The following is a 23,395-nucleotide window of genomic DNA, read 5'->3' on the forward strand; positions in this document are numbered from 1 at the left end:
AATGCAGCAATTGTTTGTTTCCTCCTTAGAATAAACCAACAAAGAAGAAGAAAAAAGGAGAATCATTCTTCAAGATCAATACATTATGTATATGATAAGCATGTATATTCAAACTATACATGTGGGCCACTTTTTAACATCAAAACCAGAAAGGTCTTATAAAGGAAGTAAACACAAAAAAAAAAAAAAAAAAAAAAAAAGGCATTATATGCAAAACACCTATTCATGTATCCCCTCTACTTCAAAAGCTATTAATCCTTTTAGTATTTTGATCCCCTAAACATCAGACACTGTGTCTCTGCTATGTTACCTTCTACATGTAGCTGTGCTGTGAAGCAACTTGGTCAGTATATTCTATCTCTCACATTCCTTTTGCTTACTGAAACTGGCACCCACTTGGCACCACCTATCATCTTCTCATCAGCTCACTTGGAATCCGCCATAGCCATTGGCCTTTTGAAAGTATTCGACAACTATACTATACTCGCGACTGTGTTCATCTCAAGCCTCGTTTTCCCGCTCGATGCTTCCACTTGCTCTGCAATTGATGAAGATTTATGATATAAACTTTACGAAATGAACATGTTGTAAATGCAAGGTGGGTTACTGGTTAGATATGACTTACGAGAGGCTCATCATCAGAAAGTTCATCAACCTTGCCTTTCTGCTCCTCTCTGGGACTACTTTGTTGTTCCCTTATGGTCCCTTGAATCTTTCCAGAATCGGAGTTGTCGTTGTCTATGTTCTCTCTTGAACCCGACTCGTCAGCTTCCATGTCTTCTTTATCAACTTTTTCTCTTGCGTTATCAGCATGTTGCTCAAAACTCTCAGCATCCTCATCAAGATCATGGTCAACATCAGGCTTCTCTTCTTCATCGAATTCCTCGATATAATGTTCCCCTTCACCTCTTCCTCTCGAGCCTGACTTGATTTCCCTGTCAGAGTCCTCTTGGTCTGTGAACTCCTTGTCAAGAGTCTGCATGTGCTCCCCTTCGGAATCACCTGGGAGGTGACAATGAGCTCTCAGAAAAAACAAAAAACAAGTAATATTTGCACAATCAGGGATAATAATGCTTTTTTCTACAAAGCTTTAAAATATGTTGTTCAAAAAATTTATGCATGAATCATGCAACCATTCTCTATAAACTGGCCAAGGAAAATGAACTGATACTCATTATTGAGTGCATAAATATCGTATGGATATAAAGATGAAACGGAAAAACTTTGCAAGAGAACAAACATGAAGATGTTAAACTAACATAATTGTGCAGTCGACCTCAAACTTCATACAAAGCACAGATTAGGAAACAAATGTACGCTCTAGAACAGTCGAGGCAGATAGATAAATCTTACTCAAAATATTCTCGAAAACTAGGACAAAGATGTCCACTAGACAAATGATGATGCTTAAACAACTTACTATTTTCGTGGTAAGAACTCCATGGTACAAGGATTATATGGAAAAATTTAGAAGAGAGAACACGTTTTACCTGAGTCCACTTCGTTATATACATTAGACATTTTGGAAATTCCGGGGTTCGAAATATCTGAACTCCCTTTCTCGCCAGCATCCGAAAATTTTAATTTTGTTGCATCACTTTGACTATGCTTTAAATTTTTCTTTGGTGTCCTTTTTCCTTTCGCTCTGGAACACAGTAAAACATCATCCAAGTGCTTTATAACAAATAGAAAAGAAGCAATATCACTACCGTGAGTCACTTACATTTTAAATGGTTTCTTAATAGAACGTGAACCACCCAAATCTTTATTCTTCAATCCAAGTGTACTGCAAAAGAATTTAAAACACATGGAAACAAAGACATTATATAGGGCAAAAGAGGCAGAATAACATCTAGATGTACACACAAATTAAACGAGTCATAACAGAAGGACTCATTTCCACTGGTTACGCTCAAAGAGAAGCATTAGATGAAAAACTAACAAAAGTTGGAAATGATGAGAAAATAAAATTTTGGAGATTCCATGGTAAAGGCAGCTGGTTTTGCTCAGATCCCTTGAATTTATGACCTCGTGGATTAGCCAATGGAGGAGTCTTTTCAGGTTAAGAATTTGAATTACATGGCCCTTAATTGACTAAGAAGTTGCTGAGCAGGCTATGCGAGTTGATAGAGCTCTTGGACACTAAAGTTCCGAAAAAGAATTTATTCGATGCAACTCTCGCCTTTGACTTCGAAACCTACTTTCAGGGATTACCAAACCTCATTGAAAATCTAATATCCCAGAGAGTCAAGTTTTCACATAGTCACCATATCTCCAAAGAATCAAAGTACTTGAGATAAGGATTCAAAAGAAGCATTCGAAATCATCCCTAGTCATCACGGGAAGTGCTGAAAACATTTCGGCCATATATTCCTTCAATTTAGCTCTGTGATAGAAGTTGGTGTAAAATGTTTGGCAGGTTTCAGCCCTGGGAGGTTGAGAATCCCTGCTTCAGCTAGTGCTGAGGCACCAATTTAAAGGCAAAGGTAAAGCTACTACACTTAATGCTATCCATACTTGAAACGAAATTTGAATTGCCAGATAAAGATTTTTGATGGAGTTCCATCTCCAAGGCCTTTTGTGATCATCACCCCTCTTGCGATGGCAAAAGGGAATTGTTCCTTTCCTTGTTAGTACAATGTTTTTACGGAAAAAAGATGGTGCAGTTTCTACAATAATAGCTTATTTGAAATCTATTCTTGGAAATCAATTAAGCATAGATAGTATTTTATACACAGCTGAATGTGGTCTGATAAAAAGATGAAACGGATTTCTGAGAGGTAGAACTTACACTTCGAGGGAAGGACAACTCCTGGACAGTTTTAGTTTCTGTAAATGACAAAATGAAAAAATTCATAAAAATCTAGTTACCTTCAGATGGTCAAAACAGTTTGAGGCAATATGGAATAAATGGGCTAATAATTCTCGTACCTTTGAAGTTTTGTGATCTCTGTCGATCTCCCACCGCTCCTTCTCAAGTTTGAGCACTTCAACATCTCCATCATCATATAGTATCTTGTATATTAAATTCATGGAATAAAAGTTGTCAGGAACTTTGCAAGTTATTGAGCACAAATAATTTGCCTTGTCAAGCACGAAGAATCAAAAGAAATCAGGGGATACGAGGGTAAGATGGAACAGCTTACCACATGTTTCCTTTTTATTGGGTCATAAGATTTCACTGTGCCTTTATAGAATCTGAAAATTAAATAATGATATACATCAGAAACGTGGTGATAATAATATAACTTTATAAAATAAAAGCAATAAACCAGTACGTCATATACAAAGTAGCGTATGCGACTCTGCAACTATAATAATTCTTCAAAGCAAACAAGAACAATTGAATAAAAACAGCAGAATAGCACACACTCGATCGAGTGTTCGAGATTTTAGAACTTTTCAGTAACTAGGAACACACTTATTCCTCTCACCCCATAGCCCCCGCAAAATAGCACACAGTCTCGTTTTCATAAAATCTTTCTTTTCTCCCTAAAGGGGGGATGAAGAAGGAAGTCCTTGATTATCACTGTGCAAACGCACTGTCTAGCTAAAGAAAATCCAAACTCATCAAAGAAGCGAGTCCACATTTAAGAATGAAGGACACTCGTAATTCAGAAATGTATGAACACTGATGTTTCATCTGCATTCAAGAATGAAGTATAATTATAAACTAGGCAACGATAAAGAAGGAAAACTTTCAAACATGGCTTTGCCTCATGAGAAAACATGATAACAGGGAAAAAAAACTATAGATATGAGATAAATAAGGTACTCACTGTTTATCCATGGGCCACCAAACTTTAATTCTGCATCCAATTAAGTCTTCAATATCATTTTCACCATACTTGAACATGCACTACATTTATGAACTGAATCAGGTTGGACACCATATGATTTAAGCAAGAAAATGATACTTATTATTATAATAATAATAGTAATAATAATATCTAAAATCACTAAAAAGAATATATAGACTTGGTCAAGCCAATAAATTTCAGAAGGATTAATACCAGAACATAATCTTAAGAGTGGAATATTAATATTTTCGATAAACAAGCAAGTGCTGGAAACAGAAACATTTTTCATTGTCTTACAACTTGATAGGAATAAAATGAAAAGCGTATTGAAATTTCTTTAATTGGGAACCTTCCTTTCTCAAAGACTAATCCCCCTCTTTTTCATGGCATAATTCACTCCACAAATGATAAATTCATTCGTTAGATTCTTTTTTTTCAGCAATCCGTCCAGTGAGATTACAAAAGAATACTACAATTATGTAAGAGAGCATTTCAGCTGTTGTTGATGAATGGTTCCTTCTTTTTATTCCAAAAATGAAAAGAAAAGAAATAAATCTAAAACTTCCATTGGAGCACTTTCTTTGTGGATTCTCATGTTGCTCTACTTTTGCATTGGTGGTGTTCGGAGGCAGGCTTTTCATTTGGATCGGGTTTGAGGCTGAACGTTGGAAAGCTTTGCAGGTTGGGATTTTTTCTTGGTTCTTTTTTTTTTTTTTTTAGTTTCTTTTTGCTGGGTTTGTTCAGGAACCAGTGGTTGGAGCCTTAGGTTTGGTTGGTTCTTGTTTTGCTTTGTTTGGTTGGTAGTATATTTGTTTTCCTTTCTCTTTCACTCCTTATGGGAGTTAGTATCCTTGAACTATTATATTCTTATCATTTATTAATAAAAGTTTGTTTCCGATTTAGAAAAAATTGGTGGCCTACATCAGTCCGTGATGAACAGAGTTCTTCATGCTTGAGATTAGAACATTTTGGTACATAGAAGACTAATTGTTAGCACACATAATTAAGATTCAGATATTAATGCTAGAATATGTCGAAGGTGCATTTTTTCTGTCAACCAAATTCCTTAAGATTAGTTCTACATGCTACATAATTGAGCACGTCAACTGGACAAATAGTTAGATTAACATGCATATCACTATTAGAAAACAGCATACCCTTGCTAATCCTGCAATGCTTCTTCGTTTCCTCTTCTTGACAGCCCCACTTGAGGATTTCAAGTTACTCTTGTTCTTATCAACCTTTTCCGGAGCACTAGAATGCTGCATGTTAAAAAGGAAGAATGATGGGTGTAAGTTGACCTGACTGCCAATACTCACGATGTTAAAAAACACTAGAAAGAGAGGAATTAAATAAATGCAATATAAGTACAAAGATAAGCGGGAAGGAATGATCAAGGCATAGTTAAGATGCCACCTTATCAACAAGGTCGATGGAATTTTCAAGGTCATTTTCCTCATCATAATTACCCTTGCCCGAACCTTTGGCTTTAGACTTGGAAGAAACTGTAGGCTTTTTCAAACATGAGACCAACAAATCTGACGCTCTGCTTCCTCCAATCATCTTCGCTTTGGATACATCGTCATTTGAATCATGGTTTTTCCCCATGTCAACTTCACTCAGTGAGGTATTTCCTGAACCAGGTGAATGTGCCTTTGAAGTACTTCTGGATCTAAAACGACTATGGCCAGATGATGATGTTTGATGTTTTGAGACTGGAATAGATGTTGCATCACTACTTTTTCTTTTTTTGCTCCTTGCGGGCATTGCATCCACATTCGTTCTCTTAACATGAAAATCTTCACGACCATTGGTTGATTCAAGTTTGCTTGTAGTACTCAGATTTATTTCCCTCACCATTGTCAAGATATCAACATCGTTTTCTGCATTCTTCTTCTCAACCAGTTTCTTCTTGACATTTTTAGACTTTTTTCCCCTTGATCCCGATGACTTCATAACTTTAATCATTTTTCCGAGAGGCACGTTATTTCCATCTTTTTCATCTTTATTCTGAACCTCATCTGCAGCAGCTTCTGTACAAATCTGATGATTAAAAAATCGTGTTAAGACTTAGGAAGTTAAAGTATGACGCAGTCATACATAAAACACTCATAGTGATAAAACATACAACCTCAGTTGATTCTAACTTGAGTGACCCAAAGTGAGCCAAAACACTTTCATCAACCAACCATGTTTTTGCTTCACTTTCAGTTTGATCAGCCTGTCAAAAACATGATCACATCAGAAAACAATCAAACCACCATGCAAGGACCATGTATAAAGTCTCCGCCATGATTCGGATTCATAGTATCATTAATATCAGTCCATCAACATAACCCATGACTAAACTACAATTAACTCTCAATATTATTGCAATCTAAAGGAAAATGTTAAAGAAACATCTTCTAACATTCTTTTTCCAACGGTAAGTCATAGTTCAGTATGTATATAAATACTATCTATAAAATAATTAGTAATGAACTCGTAAACAAATAATGAGAAAAAAAACCAGCTTGATAAATGAAAGTATAAAATGAGGTGCCTATAAATTGGTAAATGAAAGTTAAAAGGAGGTGCCTATAAAAAAGAACAGCTCAAACAACAGAAAAAACAAACAAAACAAAAGTCAACTACAAGAGATTGCTCCAACTGTTAAGATCTTTTTTTATAAGAAACAGAGACATATTAAGCCATCAAAATGGAGAAAACCAGCCAAGTGGCAGAAGGGTGAGGTACCCCCAAAGAAAAACTAGTGAAGCACCACAACGTCAGAATCCTGGAGAATTAGGGGGACTATAATTGAAAAAGAATTTCTTGTGTCCAAGACACCATAAGAATGAAGTACTTTGTACAGTATCATATAAAAGAACTCAAAAGTACAGGACTTGTCTTTGAAACCAATTTCTTTCCTTCCAAATTTCCACAAAATCCTTGCTTTCCTCCAAGGGTGCAAAACCACTCCAAAAATGAGTCCGGCAGACACAAAGATAGGCCAAAAATCTTTAAATAAAATCTGATCCCAAACTCTTGGGAGCAGAGGACACTGGACGAATTAGCGCTCTATATTTGCTTCTCAAAAGACTTATGAAACTCTTTAACAACCCCAGGAGATCCATGAAATGCATATCAATCTGAACTGATTTCTCTCAGTATCTTTGAACTCTCTAAACTCTTTTAACCAAAATATTTTATAAATTGGAGGGAAGAAAGGCTGCATGCCAAAGGATTTGACCTTTTCCTAGGGAGTGGGATCTTTACAAGCACCACTAGTCCAAGAGAAACACTTATTTGCCAAATCCCCCACCCCAAGCCCACCCTCTGAAATCCCTCGACACAACTTTCCAACTCACTAATATGAACTAGCTCCAAAACTAATTTCAATAATTTATTACTATCCATTTTCAATTTTAAAAATAGATTATAATACTTTTATCAATTGAAAAAAAAGATTAAGTTTAATATAATAAATACATCATCAAATTTGGGCAAGAGCGACTCCAGGTGATTCAACAAGAAGGGATTGTGAAACCCATAACCCCATGCCTATATGTCACACTTCAGCAAGACCCCTATATAATGGGAATGACTAAAAAGTTTCCTTTCTTAGCTACTACAACATAACTTTCAAGAGAAACTAGACTTTCCTAGTTTTGTTCATATATCAAAAAACTCTTTGCCAACTTATTAGTAAAATACACATTAAATTGAGTCACAAGAGTACATATTTCAGGCAGAAGCTTTGAACATACAACAGAATCTTCTCCTCCTTTCTTTTCCTTCGTTTTGTACAACATGGAAGGCAGAGAAATTGATGCAGTCAATCCTCGAAAATCATCCTCTTTCCGGGCCAATCTCTTGATGATTGACAATCCAAGATCACAAATTGCAAATGAAATCTGAAAACCCCAATGATTAAAATTATCAAATGTGGTCATTAGAGTCTTCTCCGATTAAGAATATTGAAAGAAAAAAACAGAATAGAATGGGAGAATAGAAGCCAACAAGATATTTTGTATCCTAACCTTCGACTTTGTTGCATCAACTATATCTTCACTATTTTTAATACTATGAAAGATGGAGAATATGGTAGAAATATTTTCCTTCTCCCTGGTATTATTAGCCTCAGACTTGACATCTTCGTCTTTATGAACTAGTAGAGAAAGAATTAGGTGCAATCGCCTGAAATATAAAAAATGAGTCCAAGAAAAGATGGTTTTTTAAAATGTTACTGATTGGTGAATATGATTTAAGAAACTAATAAACTAACAAGAGGCCCTTGATAACCTAAATGAACATACATCCAGTGAGACACCAAGATTTTTCTTTTCTTCTCTTTTCTCTCTTTCTTTTTTTTTTTTTTTTTTTTTTTTTTTTTTGAGAAAACAGATGGCTACACCTTTACTTATAAAAGGCTATTGCCATATATAAGCGTACCCCTAGCCCCTTCTCTGCAAAAGTTACATTGTCTTTGCTAAGCTTTGAATCTACATTCTAGAACCTCTTGGAGGATTTTCTGGCTTGAGGTATTATTTGGCATAAGATTCTGCAATGAGATAGTTGTTGCTGTTTTATATGGGTCATTTGACTTGAAATGAATTATAGACTCTTCCGATATAAGACTCTCTTCTCAAGAGATGCTGGACCAAATTATCCTTTTGGTCACTAGATGGTGCAGCCTTTCTAAGAGTTAATTGTCGCCTCCTGTCTGGCTTGAGAGGATACCTTTTACTCCCTATTTTTAACGGATGTTTCTACATTTTCTTTTCTAATATATATATATACCCCCAGAATAAATATAGGTGAATATTGTGAGATAAACTTGCCTATATACTAGTTCATATGCTTCGACATCTTTGCATTCATCAACATCTGGGCATGAATGATGAGCAAGAGCATGGACCACGTATGGCACTAGATATTCCGGATAGGCTGGTGTTGAATTGGTTTCGGATTGCACTGACAGTTGTCGTGCTTTAGCTTGGTGATGCATTTGAATAATATCAGCCAGATTTTGTTTCTCCTGTTAATTCAAATAGTACATGAAATTAACAATAATTGAAATGCCAGCCATTGGAAGCGATGAGATGTGCATTTCTCTGATGAATGAAAAACCAGTTCCAATCAAGTCTAGAGTAAATACCTCATCGAACTCAAATGGATTGGAACCATTTATGTTAAATAAGAATGCACATGCATATTTTGCATCCAACATTCTGTCCTTTATGTATTGATGAACTTTGCTCAAGAATACTTTCCTAGCTTGAGGAAAAGTGATCTACAAGACAACAAAACATGCAAAAGCACCAATTAATCTTACATTCACAAATAAATCACTTCCTTAGTATGACAATGCCAAGAATAAGTTTCAATACTACTTATATGAGATCAGAAATACATCAAGAAGTTAAAAGATAAAATATGTACAGTTCGAGAACACAAACTTATTGTGGACTTGCCTCAGGTGTTTTTAAGGTTAAGTGAAAGGTACTAATTGGTATCTTATCATCCCATTGCTTAGATAATCGAAGAATTGCCTTTGCAGATGCAAGTCTTAAATGGGCTTTGTCAACTGAACTGTAAAACAGGAAAAAAGCCTCAATCAATAAGTGCTTGTTATACACAATACTCCTGGACTGCAATGTGAATAAAAATTATTCTGATATTGATGTGACTACCTTGATTTGATATCTTTTGATATTTCTCCATGGGCAAGAATGTTACCAAGGATCTCTAGAAGAGTATTGATTCCAAGACGGAGGTGAGCATCCTTGACAGGTAAATAGCTCTTGACCAAGGTCTTAATGGAAAATATCTGTTTCTCAGGAAAAGTGAGTGGCGTAGTGAGAGAAAAAAAAAAATCAAATATCGAAAGTTTATGTTGTGAAATGTTTGATGGAAATTGTTAATTATTTTCAATCACAAATGTTTGCTAGTGTGTGTGTGTGTGTGTGTGTGTGTGTGTGAGAGAGAGAGAGAGAGAGAGAGAGAGAGAGAGAGAGAGAGAGAGAGAGAGAGAGAGTGAGGGAGAAAGAAACAATCCAAAGTGATCCACCTTTAACAAGCAAGCCTCACTTCTATTCTCCCAAGAGGTTTTCGCATTATCTCCCACTTTCTGAAATAGAAACATTAGCAATCATAAATGTAATTAGCATCAAATCATACTCAAGAAACAACATAAACCCAATGATGGAAACTTACCGAATCACATCTGAGAATCTTGTTTATAATAAACTCTTCAATTTCCTTCTCTCTAGTTTCAAAAACAGGCATTGCAGTCTGAGCTATACATCCGAGAGACTGAAGTACAGCAGGCAAATGGGTCTTCTCCTCAAGCATATCCACAAGCCTCTACAATTTTTAAGAAGTTGTGAATTATGCAAGGACCATCATGAAGTCATGAGAACATTCCTTCTAAAAATGATTATTAGTTGGTACATGAAAATGCTGAAACAAACCTTGTACAGAACAGAAAGTGATTTTAGCCCATCGTCTTTTGTTATAGCAGCCAAAGCATGTACAGCATACTTCGCCTGTCTTCTAGTGCCTTCTAAGCAGAGCCGCTCTAATATAAGGTCTATGGAGCTGGAGATAAATAACAAGAAGATGGGTAATACAATATTCAATAACCAAGTTCAAACAGAGCAAGTTCTTCAGCTATACCTTGATGAAACAGCCAGTTGTTCGCGGATTGTACCACCAGCTTTGGCTAAAATGTGGAGGATTCCTTCTTTAATTATCTCGTTGTCATCTTTAAGAAAATTGATTAGCTCCTCCTCAAACCCACTGAATAACACAGGACTGAAGCGTGCAAGAATCTGAAAAAAAAAATGTCCGGGAGAATTTTAATCATGACTTTATTACGAGAGAAAAACAAATAACATATCATGGAGTTATATAGAAGGGACCAACAGGATGGACATCCCTTTGAGACATCTTAGAGGGGAAAAAAGAACAAAAGAATGAAAGATTATACAAGATTTGACCACGGATCACCATAATAATAATAAGTAAAAAAATAAATAAAAGTAATACTAAAATCTAATAATCTTTTTAAGGGCTAAAAACCTCAAGAAATCAATTTTATCTCAAATCCCTTCTCAATTATCTAATTTGTCTTAAAAAGCAAGTTAGTTTCATTCAACCAAAGGATGGCACATTTTCAGAGGCCTCTATTTTCAGTCAATCTTCTAAATATACATCCACAAAGTAGACAATTAAGTATCCCTTATAAATACCCAACGGACATTGAACTGTGATAAGGAAATTGACTGTGAAATGGCCCTTTTTATACAAGGAACTAAACAAAAAAAATTAATAGAAGTTAAAAAGAATACTAGAAGGAATGTTCTTTCTCTGTCCATTACTTCCAACAGTTCTCTCTATGGCAAAAAAACCAATCTTTTGTTTTTTAGTGATAAGATTACCAAGAGAGTACAAAGGGAGGGAGATAGCACCACCAAGCCAAGGAGGTAACAAAAAAAGACTCCCAATCAGCAAAGATAGAGAGAAGTTGTAATAACAAAATTATATAGAGAGGGAACACCATGTGGAAGCATAAACTTTAAAACACAGCTTATAGATCAAACCCCGCATCCCCTCCATCTTCTTTCTTATAAGATATAAAGATCCATTGAAAGTGTTTAGCCTCAATATTATATTGTTTCAAGTGCTAATGCCATAGAGAGGAACATGAGAACATACTAAGTGATACCACCACAACCCTATACCAAAAAAGAAAGAGTTCAACTGAAATAACTAATATTTCCAATAACCTTCTAAATCTTACAATCAATTAAAATAATTTGAAAGAAATCAAGCTCAACATCAAAGCTCGTGACATCAGTTTGAATAAGCCCAGTTTAGGCAACTAGGTAAGCTTAAGCATAACCATGGACACATTGAAAGTACAAATACTTGTTCTTGCAGATAACTAAGCACAATCATTTAATTTGAAAGTATAAGTTCATAACATTATGTTTTCGTTGTACAAAAATTCTTGAAACATTCATTACTTATAAACAAAAGTCACCCAAAAGTAAATATAAGCACAGATTATTGTGCTGATACCTTAAACAGAAAACCACAATGTGCAAAATTGTCAGAAAGGTCAACTGCAAGGCCATAATACAAGAGAGTAGACAGAAATATCACCGAGATCATACTTCAGATGCAAATTGAAAGATTAAGCCATGATAGGTTTTTACCACTAACATAGTCATAGAAGATTTTATGTCTTGCATGCTGCCAGAAGATTTTTGAATCTCCACTTCCTGAAGGATTTCCTTTGTATGTTCCTTGTTGAAAAGTAAATAGGAACACTTCACAGATAATGAGTTTAGAAAATCATACAAGCGGTGTTTCTCACCCAGAATTTTGAGCAACTCATCCTGAAAGCATAAAAGTCAAAAAAAAAAAAAAAAGTTTCATTACAAATATTTCTTGAAAATCTAAAGCAAAAGCAGACCCCTCAAAAATGTCTAAAAAGGAAGATGGAATTTTCAGTTCCAAAATAAGCAACTAAACCCCAAACCCACAAATACGATCTTCTTGGATGTATTTGTAGAAGAGAGTAACACTGGCAATAAAAGGGGTGGAAACTAGTTGGGAATTGTGTGTCTCTTCCACTTGGAGTGCCTTATGTAATCTATTTATAATTTTTTGATTTGTTGTAGGCTTTCTCCACGCACTTCTATTCAAATTTTTTGCTTACTTAAAACCAATAAATAGGGGGGGGGGGGGGGGGGGGGGGGGGTAGGGAGGAAGCATATGAAATAAATTGCAGAATGGAAGAAAAACTCAGTTTACTCGGGCCTGAGCATGCAATATCACAAATAGAGGGAAATTTCTGCACTCTTTTGCAATTGAAGCTCGAGAGACATAAAACTAATTCACTCCTAAAACTCCTTTCAGAAAACCAGAATGTTTAGGCTTTAATCTTGGTCAAAAAGCAGTTGATCTTCATAAAACTAAATAATAAATAAAAAGGAGACCTAATGTACGTTCAATTCACACAGACCAAATACCTCCCATGCTCAGCAAGGAAGATTTGTTTAAATGCCTATATGGTAATTCACTTCTCACCCGCAAGTTGCAAGCTTGATGGAAGTTCGTATTTGGATCAATGAGATTGCTCAAAATCCTCCAGACATTGGCATCTTTCAATTGATCAAGAATCTGAAAATTTTCCTCAGATTTTGCAGGATCAGCAAATGACCGAGCCATAACTCGAAAGCCGAACAGTATTTTCTTCTGGGTCTCAGGAGCATCACCATCCTGCATCTTAAACCAATCAAAATCTCCAACTCTGCCTATTATTAGTAAATAAACTTCCATACATGGAATATTCACAAACCTGGTTCATCTGCCTAAGAGACAGGTACCTCTGCATCTCTAGCTGCAACCTGGAAAATTCAAGTGGACCCACAATGAAAGTAGTGTGCATCAGTTATTTACTTATTGTAGGATTGGGAGGTTTGTAAAAATTCACTTGCGGCCCATTTGGTTCGCTAATACTATATTTGGGTATGGATATTTGGATCACTGATATTATATGATGGGTATGGATATTAAATATATTGGAGTTAAAAACCTAGGATATAAATGTGTAGGATAAAAAACATTTGAGTTTGAATGTGCAAGATAATTAATATCTGGTTTTACTTGTGGAAAAAGTAATTTAAATTATTAAATTTAATTAAAAAATATTTGTATTAGATGAATAATAAATTAAAGAATTAAAATTAATTCACACATTAACTAGAAAATAATAATGAGTAATTTCTTTCTCCACTCTCCTACTCATTTCCCAAGGAAAAAAGTTTCATCTCCAAGAAGGATTATAAAATTTCATTTTTATCCTTGGATAACAACTATCTAGATTTTAAAAGTAAATATCTACAAAACAAAGATTGTTATATCCTTCCCAAAACCAATCTCAAGCCCTGTGAAACAGACACAGCCTCAAGGTTCTTGGTCTAATAAATGCATACCTTTGTTTTTGCTCCAGAATCTTCTCGAGAGCCTTGAGTTCAACTTTGTCAAATGTGGAGAAAACTCTGAGCAAATGCTTAACTCTATCCTTCACTGGAAACTCAAATGGGAAAAGTGACTCACAAAGAGTGGATTCAATCACATCAGATCTGCAAATCAAAATCTAAAAATCAATAACCCGAGATCACGCAACACAAAATCAAGAAAAGAATGGCAATCCAATGCATAGAAGAATGATAGAAATGCAATGCTTACAGCACCAATGGCTAAAAGTTACAATAGAATACTATCTACAATAAAGCAGCTAGCAGTTCCTTCAAACCACTATAAAACGAACTTTACAGCAAGAGCTTGAAGCATGCAACGAAGAAAAAATAAATCAATCAATCTCTTTCCTTCAATGGATCAAGTACTAACTCAGCATTATATCAGCATGTTTGGTCTGGCTCTGGTCGTTTCCCCAAGAGGGTAAAACTCTTCATATGAGACCTCAGGCACTCATGCATACCTTTTGCAAGCTCCAAAACAGGTCTCCTTGGCCGTATTTATCCCCAAGTTGCTCTCCAATGTGCTATTCCAATGAAGAAACACAGATTCAACTTTGTAAGCAAGTTCTAGAATTTTTTGCAAGGAGCCTTTAGATGGGAATTCCCAAGACCGAATGATACTCTATCATTTATCTCTCTCTTGCTAAGGTGATGCTTTTAAAAAGGATAAAAAGATCATTTGGCTTTGTCATGTTCATGCCTTCTCTTGGAATCTTTAGTTGGAGCGTAATGCCCAAATCTTCATGGATAAGAATTGCGATATCAACTTTCATTGAATCTACTTCTCTTTTAGCTATTACTTGGAACAACTTGTCTCCTGGGGGGATCTAGGTAGCAGCAACATAAATCGGAGGAAAAAAGCTCTTTTTGTTTACAATAAACTTCTTAAGAAACTTCTTATTGATGAATGAAAAGGAAATGTTCAAGGGACTCAAACTCACAAAAGTGAGGGAAAACAAAGAAAGAAAAAGAAAAATCAAGAAACTTGGGCACGGCGGTTCATGCAAAGTACTATTCTTCATCCCCTGATCATATTTGGACGTTTCCTTCTGATAAAATTTCACCCAAAACTCCTTGGCATTACATCTCTAAGCTGAGCAGAAGCATTTGTGAGAGGGTTAAAAAGAAAAATGGCAATTGTAAGAAAACAACCTTCCGGACTCATCATTGGAATAAGTCAGCCTCTAGCATCACCTTCAGCCCAAAATTTACAAGTTGCCAACAGAACAAATAAAACCCTCTCAAAGTTTGGAATACATCCTTAATTGGGTCTGTATTTTCAGAGAAACCTACAAGATTTAATCTTTAAATTGTGCCCTAATTAACAGCCATGATTTCAAGTGGATCCTTTATTTAACAGCAGTTGAGGTGGCATATATCCCAAAGAGATCATTTTCTCCCCTTGAGGGCTTAACCATGGGGGAAGTTGAGGTGGCATATATCCCAAAGAGATCGTTTTTTCCCCTTGAGGGCTTACCCATGGGGGTTACCAGCACAGGGGACCTCCAAAACAGAGTTTCTTCTCATTCTTGTGCAAAAGGAATACAGAATACCAAATTCATCTTTCTATGACCTGCTCCTTCGTTTATAACTTCTGGACTTGATACTGGAAGTTTTTGGGTGGCAAATGGTTCCATGAAATTATGTAAGGATCTTTGATCCCGCTCCATTCACAATTATGAAAGCAAAGCTTTTTTTATCACAGCTTGAAACTTCTGTTTCTCAATTTATTTCAATCCTGTACTTCATACATTTTTGGTTCCCTTAGCATCACAAGACTTGCGCCACTCTTTGTGGCTATTGACACTTAAAAAAACATGTCATCCTGAGATTCCCAAAGAAAGTAATTCAGCGTAGCGTTCAAAAATAATATCTATATTTTTTTAATACAAACTCCCAAAGGAATCAAATAAATGAATGAATAAATAAAAACATTAACAAACTAAATTGGGAATATGAAGGGCATCCCAATTTTAACAAATTGGAAAATGAACAATAGTGCTAGAATAAACTACCACACATTCCTGGAAAATGAAGACATATTACAAGCTACTTGCATCTTAAGTTGTAAGACAAATAAACTTCACTGACCTGAAATCCTTGTCATAGTAGCATCTCAAAATCCTCCCAGGAATCCAGGTGAAATTGTCCGGATTGGTTGATTCAGCGGAAGATTTCACAGAATAGACCTTGTATATCTCAGCTAGCCTCTCCATTGTATATCTTTTAACGAGTAGCTGCATGTTTAGAGAATAGGAAGAAAGACTTGAATTCGTCTTGAATAATCATGATAGTCACAACAGAAGTTTTAACAGCAATAATGATCATAGAAGATGGATGCTTACAGATTTATCTCGAAGCCGTTCAGCAACAAGCTTTATAGTATCGAGTGGAATTGCATTTAAGGAAAGGCATGTCATATCGCAAATTACAGCAACAACTTGTTTTCGGACATTTTCATCAAAGTCCAATAGCCTGTCAGAAAGAGCAGCTACAAAGGCCAAATCAAAAACGAAATCAGCCAACATTACCAACTGATACACCACTCATCAACACACAAGCATAAGCGTATGGGTTACAGTAAATTTAAGTATATCAATACTTTAACACTCCCCTCATTCGTGGGCTTGAAAACTTGTAGAAGGCTTGATAAGTGAGAATCAATATGAATTGGAAAGGAATGATATTACAGGTTTTTGTTTTTTATAAGAAATCTAACAACGTATTTCTATCGAAAAAGGAGACAACCTAAAGGCAAGGGCAAGAAGAATCCCCTCCCAAAGCAGCTACTGATGGGAGTTTGAAGATAGGACCTCCTACTTCAATACCATGTTAAATCACCCATCTCCAAAAACTTAAGCTAATGGGTTAAAATAAAGTTCATTATATCAAACTCACCAATGTTAAAGTTGCAAAATAGTAGAATCTTTTTTATTAGTTCCACAATATGCTGAGTAGGGGATTCAAAGCTCTGTCCTCTTGGTCAAGAGTACATGTTTGATATCAAATGAGCTGAAATTTATATTGGCAAAATAGTGGAATGTTTATATCTTCCTAAGGTCTTCAAACACTAACAAGTTTTATAGTCATCCATCTTTTGTATTCATCATGACCAACAAAAAGCTCCCTTATGACCTTTGTCCTTTTGTTGGGTAAGAAACTTTTCATCTAGGTTTACAACGAATTAAAATTCTACATGAATATAAAGCTTTTATCGACTCACCAACCCCCCCCCCCCCCCCCCCCCCCCCCACCCCAAAAAAAAAAAAAAGAAAAAAATATGAACAGAAAGGAAGAAAATGTGTAAGACTTACAAATGATTTCAGATGCTTCATCCCTAAGAGGATTCGATAGTAGACAGCTCTTCACGTGCACTAGGACAGACATACGAACCTCAACAACCCTATCTGTCAATCTTTTTAGAAACTCGGAGAAAATTGGCCGAAAAACTTCAGATATAGAAGAGCCAGGAAGAGAAAACAGATCTCCGACCAATCTAACAGCCTTTAGACGAGTATCCAGCTGATCAGTCTGCAAAAAATTTCGGCATGGAGAAGAAATAGAAAGTGACCAACATTCTAGAGTACATATTTAATCTCAGTTCTGTTTTTTAAGGATAAATAATTTTTTTATTGATATAATGTAAATGATTAAAAGTTTAGGGGATACAAACTCACAAAGAGAGTGAAAAACAACCATAAAGAGAACAACCATGAACAAGAACTTTCATGACAAGTAGGTGAATGAATGACCATTAAACTTCCGTGGAATCAGTGCAAAGACAGCAGCTCTTGAACGAATGAAGACAACCAAAAGTATCCTTGGAAAAGAAAACACCTTGAAAAATTAAACTTTATGCTTCAATACTCATGCATATTAATGCAACCTTGAACAAATCGAATTTATTTAATAAACTAGGAGAATAAAAACTTCATCTCCATCTGAAACATGATTCTTTTAAACCCTAAACCTAGAATCATTCTCTAAAACAAACCTACAGGATTTAGAAGAATTGATATTCAAGAATTGCTAACGTTAGCATCTCTTTACCTTGCAAGCAAACCCACCAACATGCCAAGAACCACCCCCGCCCAACTAGTTTTGACAAACAGGAAGCACAATGCAACCTTAGTTCAGTGTTCTTCAGTTTTGAAATTTCAAGAAAGGTGCCCCTTGAATGAGAAAACATTTTGATCCATCATGCACCGAAGGATTTTTGTTATGTAAGGTAGAATTCCCTGACATATGGGAGTCGTCTAAGGATATCTATGAACGTAAGAACAAATCCATACCAAAGAACCCAGCTCAACTGCATAAGGGTGGAATTGTATTTCCATATTTCTAACTCTAGTACATCCGTACTTCTAAAAATCAACTTTCAATGATGTGTATTGATTCAAGCACCTAAAGCAGGATATTTGCAACTCCTTACAGGAACCAGAAATCAAACAGCATTGCTGATCGGTAGGAGGGGAAGGAAGAACAAAGTGAGAGGAGGAGAAACAAGGAGGGAACTTTAGACTGTTGGAGGAACTAGGATGTCTAAAAACACAAAACAAAACATGCATTTCATTTTGGTTAAAAAAAAACTTCTATGGAATTTAGTCACTAGTTTGTAACAATTTAATCTTTATAATTTCAAATTTATAACAATTGTTACAAACTTGAAAGAAAGCATAGGGACTAAATTGCTACATGTTAAAGTTCAAAAACTAAACCGTTATAAATTTAAATGTACAGAGATTAAATTGTAACACAACAAAGTTCAGGGACCAAATTGTTATTTCTATGAAAGCTCAAGGACCAGAAGTGTTCGAAAACCTTCATTTTCAGTTATGTTCAAGCAAGCAATCATATTCAAAAAAGCCATGAAGACATAAAATTACAACCATTAATATATCATTCCACATATGAGATAAAAAAAAAAACAGAGAGAAATAGACAAGTGAAATAGTCACCAACAGACTTTACCAGTAACTCTCCTATGAGATATGCAGCAATTCCTGATAGGATCTGAGGGGCACATCGATATATGTCATAAATAACTTCATGGTAATCAATCAGATTGTATGGTGGTTTGTTTTCTCCTGACATTGAAGTTACAAGAAACTGTTTTGCAGCAGCTTCAAGTTTTCCAGCAGAACTCTGTATGACATTCATAGCAAGCTTCCTTGCAGCCGAAGAAACATTCTGGAATTCAGATCATGAAGCATCATTTCTGTAATAGTGGAACTACATATCAGAAAAATTGCATGTCCTGGTAAGAAGGCTACTTACACTTTTATTGCGACCTAGAGTGGATAATAAAGTAAATAAGAGCTCCTCTCTAATGTCCTCACTCTCCTCCAAGAGAACAACCATTATAGTTTGCATCGACGAGAGAACACTTTCAGGATGATCCTCCCTGCATTGGTCAATTATAATTAAGTACATAGAAGATGTCTTGAAAGTTAGAACAGAAAGAAATCTTACCCGGAAAAGAGGGAAAGAAAGAAGGATAACAAACTATAACTACAAATAATATTGACATTTGATTGAGGCTAATTATCTACTCGTGAAAAAACATAAGCAGACACCAATATACACCAAATGTCATTTGGAACCAACCAAACAACCAACAGACAAAATCCATTTCCATCTTTTGCAACTCTACGACCAGCAAGACAAAATGATACAATTCAAATAAGAATTCTTTGAATTTAACCCAGAAAAAGGACATGCTAGAGCAAGAAGCTTTCGAAAGGCTCCCAACCTCCCATACAATCTGTAACTAATGTAATGAAAATCAACCTTTCCCTTACGATATTAATATTCTCTCCTATTACTTACTCTTTAACTACATAAGACTCTTCCAATACCACTACTCCTTGTACTCTTCTACAATTACCCGCCACAAGACATTTTCTCACAAGCTTGCCCAATATACCGTCATTCTTGGATCTTCTAGGGTGTGGAAGCATACCATTGGCCGTGAACATACCTTATCCTGAAGGCAAAAATTATGTTAATAGAGGTGAAATGTTCTAAAGTTGCAATAGATGGACGGGAGTTCCTTCAACTGTATTAATAATACCTCAACAAATATTAGCATTATCCATTGTGTGGACCTCAAAAAAAAACTTTGGTCCTCATGGTAGAAATAAGTCATCGGTCCCATAAATCCCAAAGCAGAAGAGTGTTTGTTAGCCCCCAAGGTCTTTCTTAACTGGGACAAGATTTGGCTTACAGCCACCTGCCTACTGATGCCTCTATCTTTAATAGAACATTGAACAAATGAACAAATTTGATGACGTCTTTTAGCCACAAAAACGGTATGGTTGATGTTTGAGGTTAACTCAATTCCATAAAATTGTACATCATACCGTGTAAAGGATATATAGTCACATTTCCCAATGTTCACCTTCTAACTAGGTCCAGAGCTCCCCTATACTGCATTTCTCTTGAGTAATTATTGGTTTACAACGAAACGGGTGATGTAGTGTTGACTTCACAAGGAATTATGGGAGAGAATCGTGGCTATAAACTATCAAGGAGAAATCAACTTACAGCCATCTATGATAGACGTTGCTGTACTAAAACTGCAAGGAACCCATTGAACCCACTATAAGAGCTTGTAAAGGGAGTTACATTGAGGGAAAGCCTCTATCAACTGCACAATTTCCTACCTCGTTTTGCCCATGGTGCTACACTTTAAGTGTGTACCATGGATTTTGAATAATTCCCTACAAAACAAGCCAAGGAAGAGCTTACACAAACCATTTATAGTGCATCTATACATCCCATGGTGCCTATAACCTCTTCCACATCACAAACATTCAATAGAATACTTAATAAAGAGAACTCACAAACAATTTATCAAATTCAATCCAATTGAAGGTTTCAACCTTGAAGTTGAATAAAAATTAGGAATGCAATCAAACACCTTTGGAGGAACTTTTAATACTCAATGTCCACATCACAGATTGCATATCATTATCGTCAAAAGTTGGATCATATGAAATATGATTGCAGGTAGATTCTAAATAAGGATCGGAATTTTCAGTGTGCTCATATTGAAGCTTCGTATAATATCTCTGAGAATACCTCTCAATAAAGCTCACAGCTTCTCTTCTACTGCGTCCAAGCATAATTCCATTTTTACCATTCCAGAAGATCAACTTCTCTTATACCACTTTGATAGGATTCAAAAAGAAATGCTCAATATCTGATTCCTATTAACTATCAAGTATCACTGTCGTCCTCTTACTTGGGTATTTACCTTCTATCTTTTATAACAAATTGTTGATAACACACTCTTTCTCCTCTAATGACAAACCACCCATTCATGCTCCTCTATAAACACTTGGATCTTCTAGAGTATGTGATGTGCTTTGGGAATTATCAATAAACCTAGAGCAATTAGACAGTTTACACATTAGGTGGATGATTATATTGAACCAATCAAGCCATAGATGAACTTTTATGTGCTAAAAGATAGATGTATATGTGATGCTTAACCCTGATAGACACAAACCAACATACTGAAAGAAAAGGTAAGCACAAGGACTCAACAATATAAATAATGCTTCACTAAAATAAAACAAGAAAGCTCGAAAACAATGAGAATTTTGTCCCCATTATTGTATAGTGTTTTTATTGTGAAATAGACGTTGAGACTCATTGTAAACAACCAATAATAATGCACAATACTTGGACTATAATCAAGAACGGGGTGAAATTTGAGAAGGTATCCAATCTCGGCAACTGCTATGACATAACTTGCATAGAGCAAATATATTAACCAATCATTATTGGACCAATTGGATCATGTTCTCTAGATGCTACTATGATTACTATCACCGTCATAACAAGATGTCCATCAAAGCCAATTTAAATTGAAAATATTAAAACTATTCAATTAAACAAACCTGGCAACGGAAAGAAATGTGCTGAACATTTCATTAACCAGATCCTCACAATCGAGGTCCAACATTACAACACACGACCTGTATTTAGCAAGTGTCTCCAAAATGACAACTCTCCTACCAAATGACGGACCAGTAGTATCATTTAATCCACTAAATGTACCCACTATCAAGTGAAAGATGTCCTGCAAGAAGATGGACTTAAGTTAAACCACCGCATAGTCTAACTAATAAATCAGACTTAATAAGTACACAATCCAGTCCCATTGGCCAGTATTACCTTTAAAACATCATCGCTATAAGGAGCTTCAGGGGCTGTTATTCGTGTTATTTCACAAATACATGTTGCAACTAGAAGTCTGACATCCCTATCTTGGTGTTGAAGCAATTCTGGCTTGATAATTGCGTTAATAAAAGGTTGCATCGACTCCAAAATTAAAGCTGACGGTGATTGATCCAGTTCAGAAAGGTACCCTACAGCTTGCTGCAAATTGAAAGACGGCAAACCATGAGACACATAAATGATATATCAACCTTAGAAAGAGACCATGTAACTAATAACTGAGTTTTCTGTTCTTCAATTCCCAGATTGCCTAGGAAGGACCTCATAAATTGTTGTTCTTAGTACCAACGATAAAGGGCATAAAAAACTGAACAATGGAATTAGCATTAAATTGCCATGGAGCGTCAAGAGTTGAGCAAGTTTTACTCAGGAGTACACAAAAACTGAACAATTCATAAGAATTTGAAGACAAACGACTCACTGGCAACATGCATGCATTACATCCCAATAAAATCCGACAAATATTCACACAAAAAACCTAGATCCTACTGAATCAAAACTTCCAGAGCTCCATGCGAGACAACTTTGACCGAGGAAATTACTTTTCGCTAATTGTGGACCGGGACGGCGAAGGAAGAAAAACATCTTCAAGAAAAATGAACAAAGACACTAAAGGGGAATATCTAACCCAACACCCACAATTGAGGACACGAGAGTGAAGAACTTTGACTACAGAACAGACTTCTCAAGAATCCCCCATTACAATTCCGGAAAGTACAGAAATCGAAACTGAGAAGTCGAAAATGCTCACTTGAGACGAACGAAAAGAACAAATAAATAAAACAAACGGCTGAGCTAACCATACGAGATGAGAAGAAAAAAAGAAGACTGAAACCTTGAATTACTCGAAGCAACACATCCAAATTCCACAAAAACAAAAACCAAAACCAAAAATTCAAAGGACGAGTTCCACCTTGCTCTGGTTTCCCAGAACTCTCTCCCCTCATCGAAACAGAGGAAAAAGACAAGCGTGAATTTCCCAAAACTGGGGTAAGAAGAGAGGTGGAAAAGAATGAGAATTAGAGCAATGAGTACCTTCAAGAGCTTAATGAGAGCATCTTTAGTGGTGGGAGGAGTGTGGAGCATGGATCCGACCTCCTTGAGCTGCTGCTGCTGCTGCTGAAGCTTTTGGGCCATGGCGGAGGGTGAAAGAAACGGTATAGTTTCTGAATCTCAAGAAAGCAGGGGGTCTATCATGGACAGTGAAGAGTGGAATTAAGGATTATGGAAGAAGAACTCTGAAACTCTCTGAAACTCTCTCAATTTTCTCGCGCTCGTTCTTCCTCCCGCTCTCTTCGCTTCCGTCTCTCA

At 35.9% G+C, this 23,395-nt stretch overlaps 1 protein-coding gene across 8 annotated transcripts; it reads right to left on the reverse strand.

Annotated features, from left to right (window-relative positions):
• Positions 1–62: 62 nt before the first annotated feature.
• On the reverse strand, positions 63–23,395 carry LOC111782659 (sister chromatid cohesion protein PDS5 homolog A). 8 transcript variants are annotated; one of them, XM_023663456.2, is made up of 33 exons: positions 23,120–23,395; positions 22,022–22,225; positions 21,745–21,926; positions 19,115–19,241; positions 18,809–19,027; positions 17,152–17,368; positions 16,183–16,328; positions 15,929–16,074; positions 13,790–13,939; positions 13,153–13,201; positions 12,882–13,073; positions 12,005–12,187; positions 10,461–10,615; positions 10,256–10,382; positions 9,999–10,148; positions 9,853–9,912; positions 9,476–9,612; positions 9,257–9,374; positions 8,941–9,075; positions 8,624–8,820; positions 7,823–7,979; positions 7,550–7,696; positions 5,932–6,021; positions 5,217–5,843; positions 4,958–5,062; positions 3,780–3,859; positions 3,147–3,198; positions 2,932–3,015; positions 2,792–2,829; positions 1,724–1,786; positions 1,491–1,645; positions 626–1,002; positions 63–538 (listed from the first exon to the last, which is right to left on the reverse strand). In XM_023663456.2, exons 1-33 carry the CDS (start codon positions 23,219–23,221, stop codon positions 497–499), a joined length of 5,013 nt encoding a protein of 1,670 aa, XP_023519224.2. In that variant the 5' UTR covers positions 23,222–23,395; the 3' UTR covers positions 63–496. The 8 variants fall into 8 exon arrangements, with proteins under 8 accessions (XP_023519224.2, XP_086976563.1, XP_086976566.1 ...); XM_087120437.1 differs by lacking the exons at positions 22,022–22,225; positions 23,120–23,395 and adding exons at positions 19,667–19,823; positions 19,911–21,226 and having other exon boundaries at positions 21,745–21,882; XM_087120438.1 differs by lacking the exons at positions 63–538; positions 1,491–1,645 and having other exon boundaries at positions 863–1,002.

This window comes from Cucurbita pepo, chromosome 20, assembly GCF_057944985.1.
Source record: "Cucurbita pepo subsp. pepo isolate OVF chromosome 20, ASM5794498v1, whole genome shotgun sequence".
Classification (NCBI taxonomy): domain Eukaryota; kingdom Viridiplantae; phylum Streptophyta; class Magnoliopsida; order Cucurbitales; family Cucurbitaceae; genus Cucurbita; species Cucurbita pepo.

Excerpts from the sequence above, each read along its gene's own strand:
- LOC111782659 (XM_023663456.2), bottom strand. The coding sequence starts at position 23,221 with ATGGCCCAAAAGCTTCAGCAGCAGCAGCAGCAGCTCAAGGAGGTCGGA. Across the intron at positions 10,149-10,255 it reads CACTTTCTGTTCTGTACAAG|AGGCTTGTGGATATGCTTGA; the intron begins GTTTGTTTCAGC and ends TAAAAATTGTAG. Across the intron at positions 1,787-2,791 it reads AGTTGTCCTTCCCTCGAAGT|TACACTTGGATTGAAGAATA; the intron begins GTAAGTTCTACC and ends ATTCTTTTGCAG.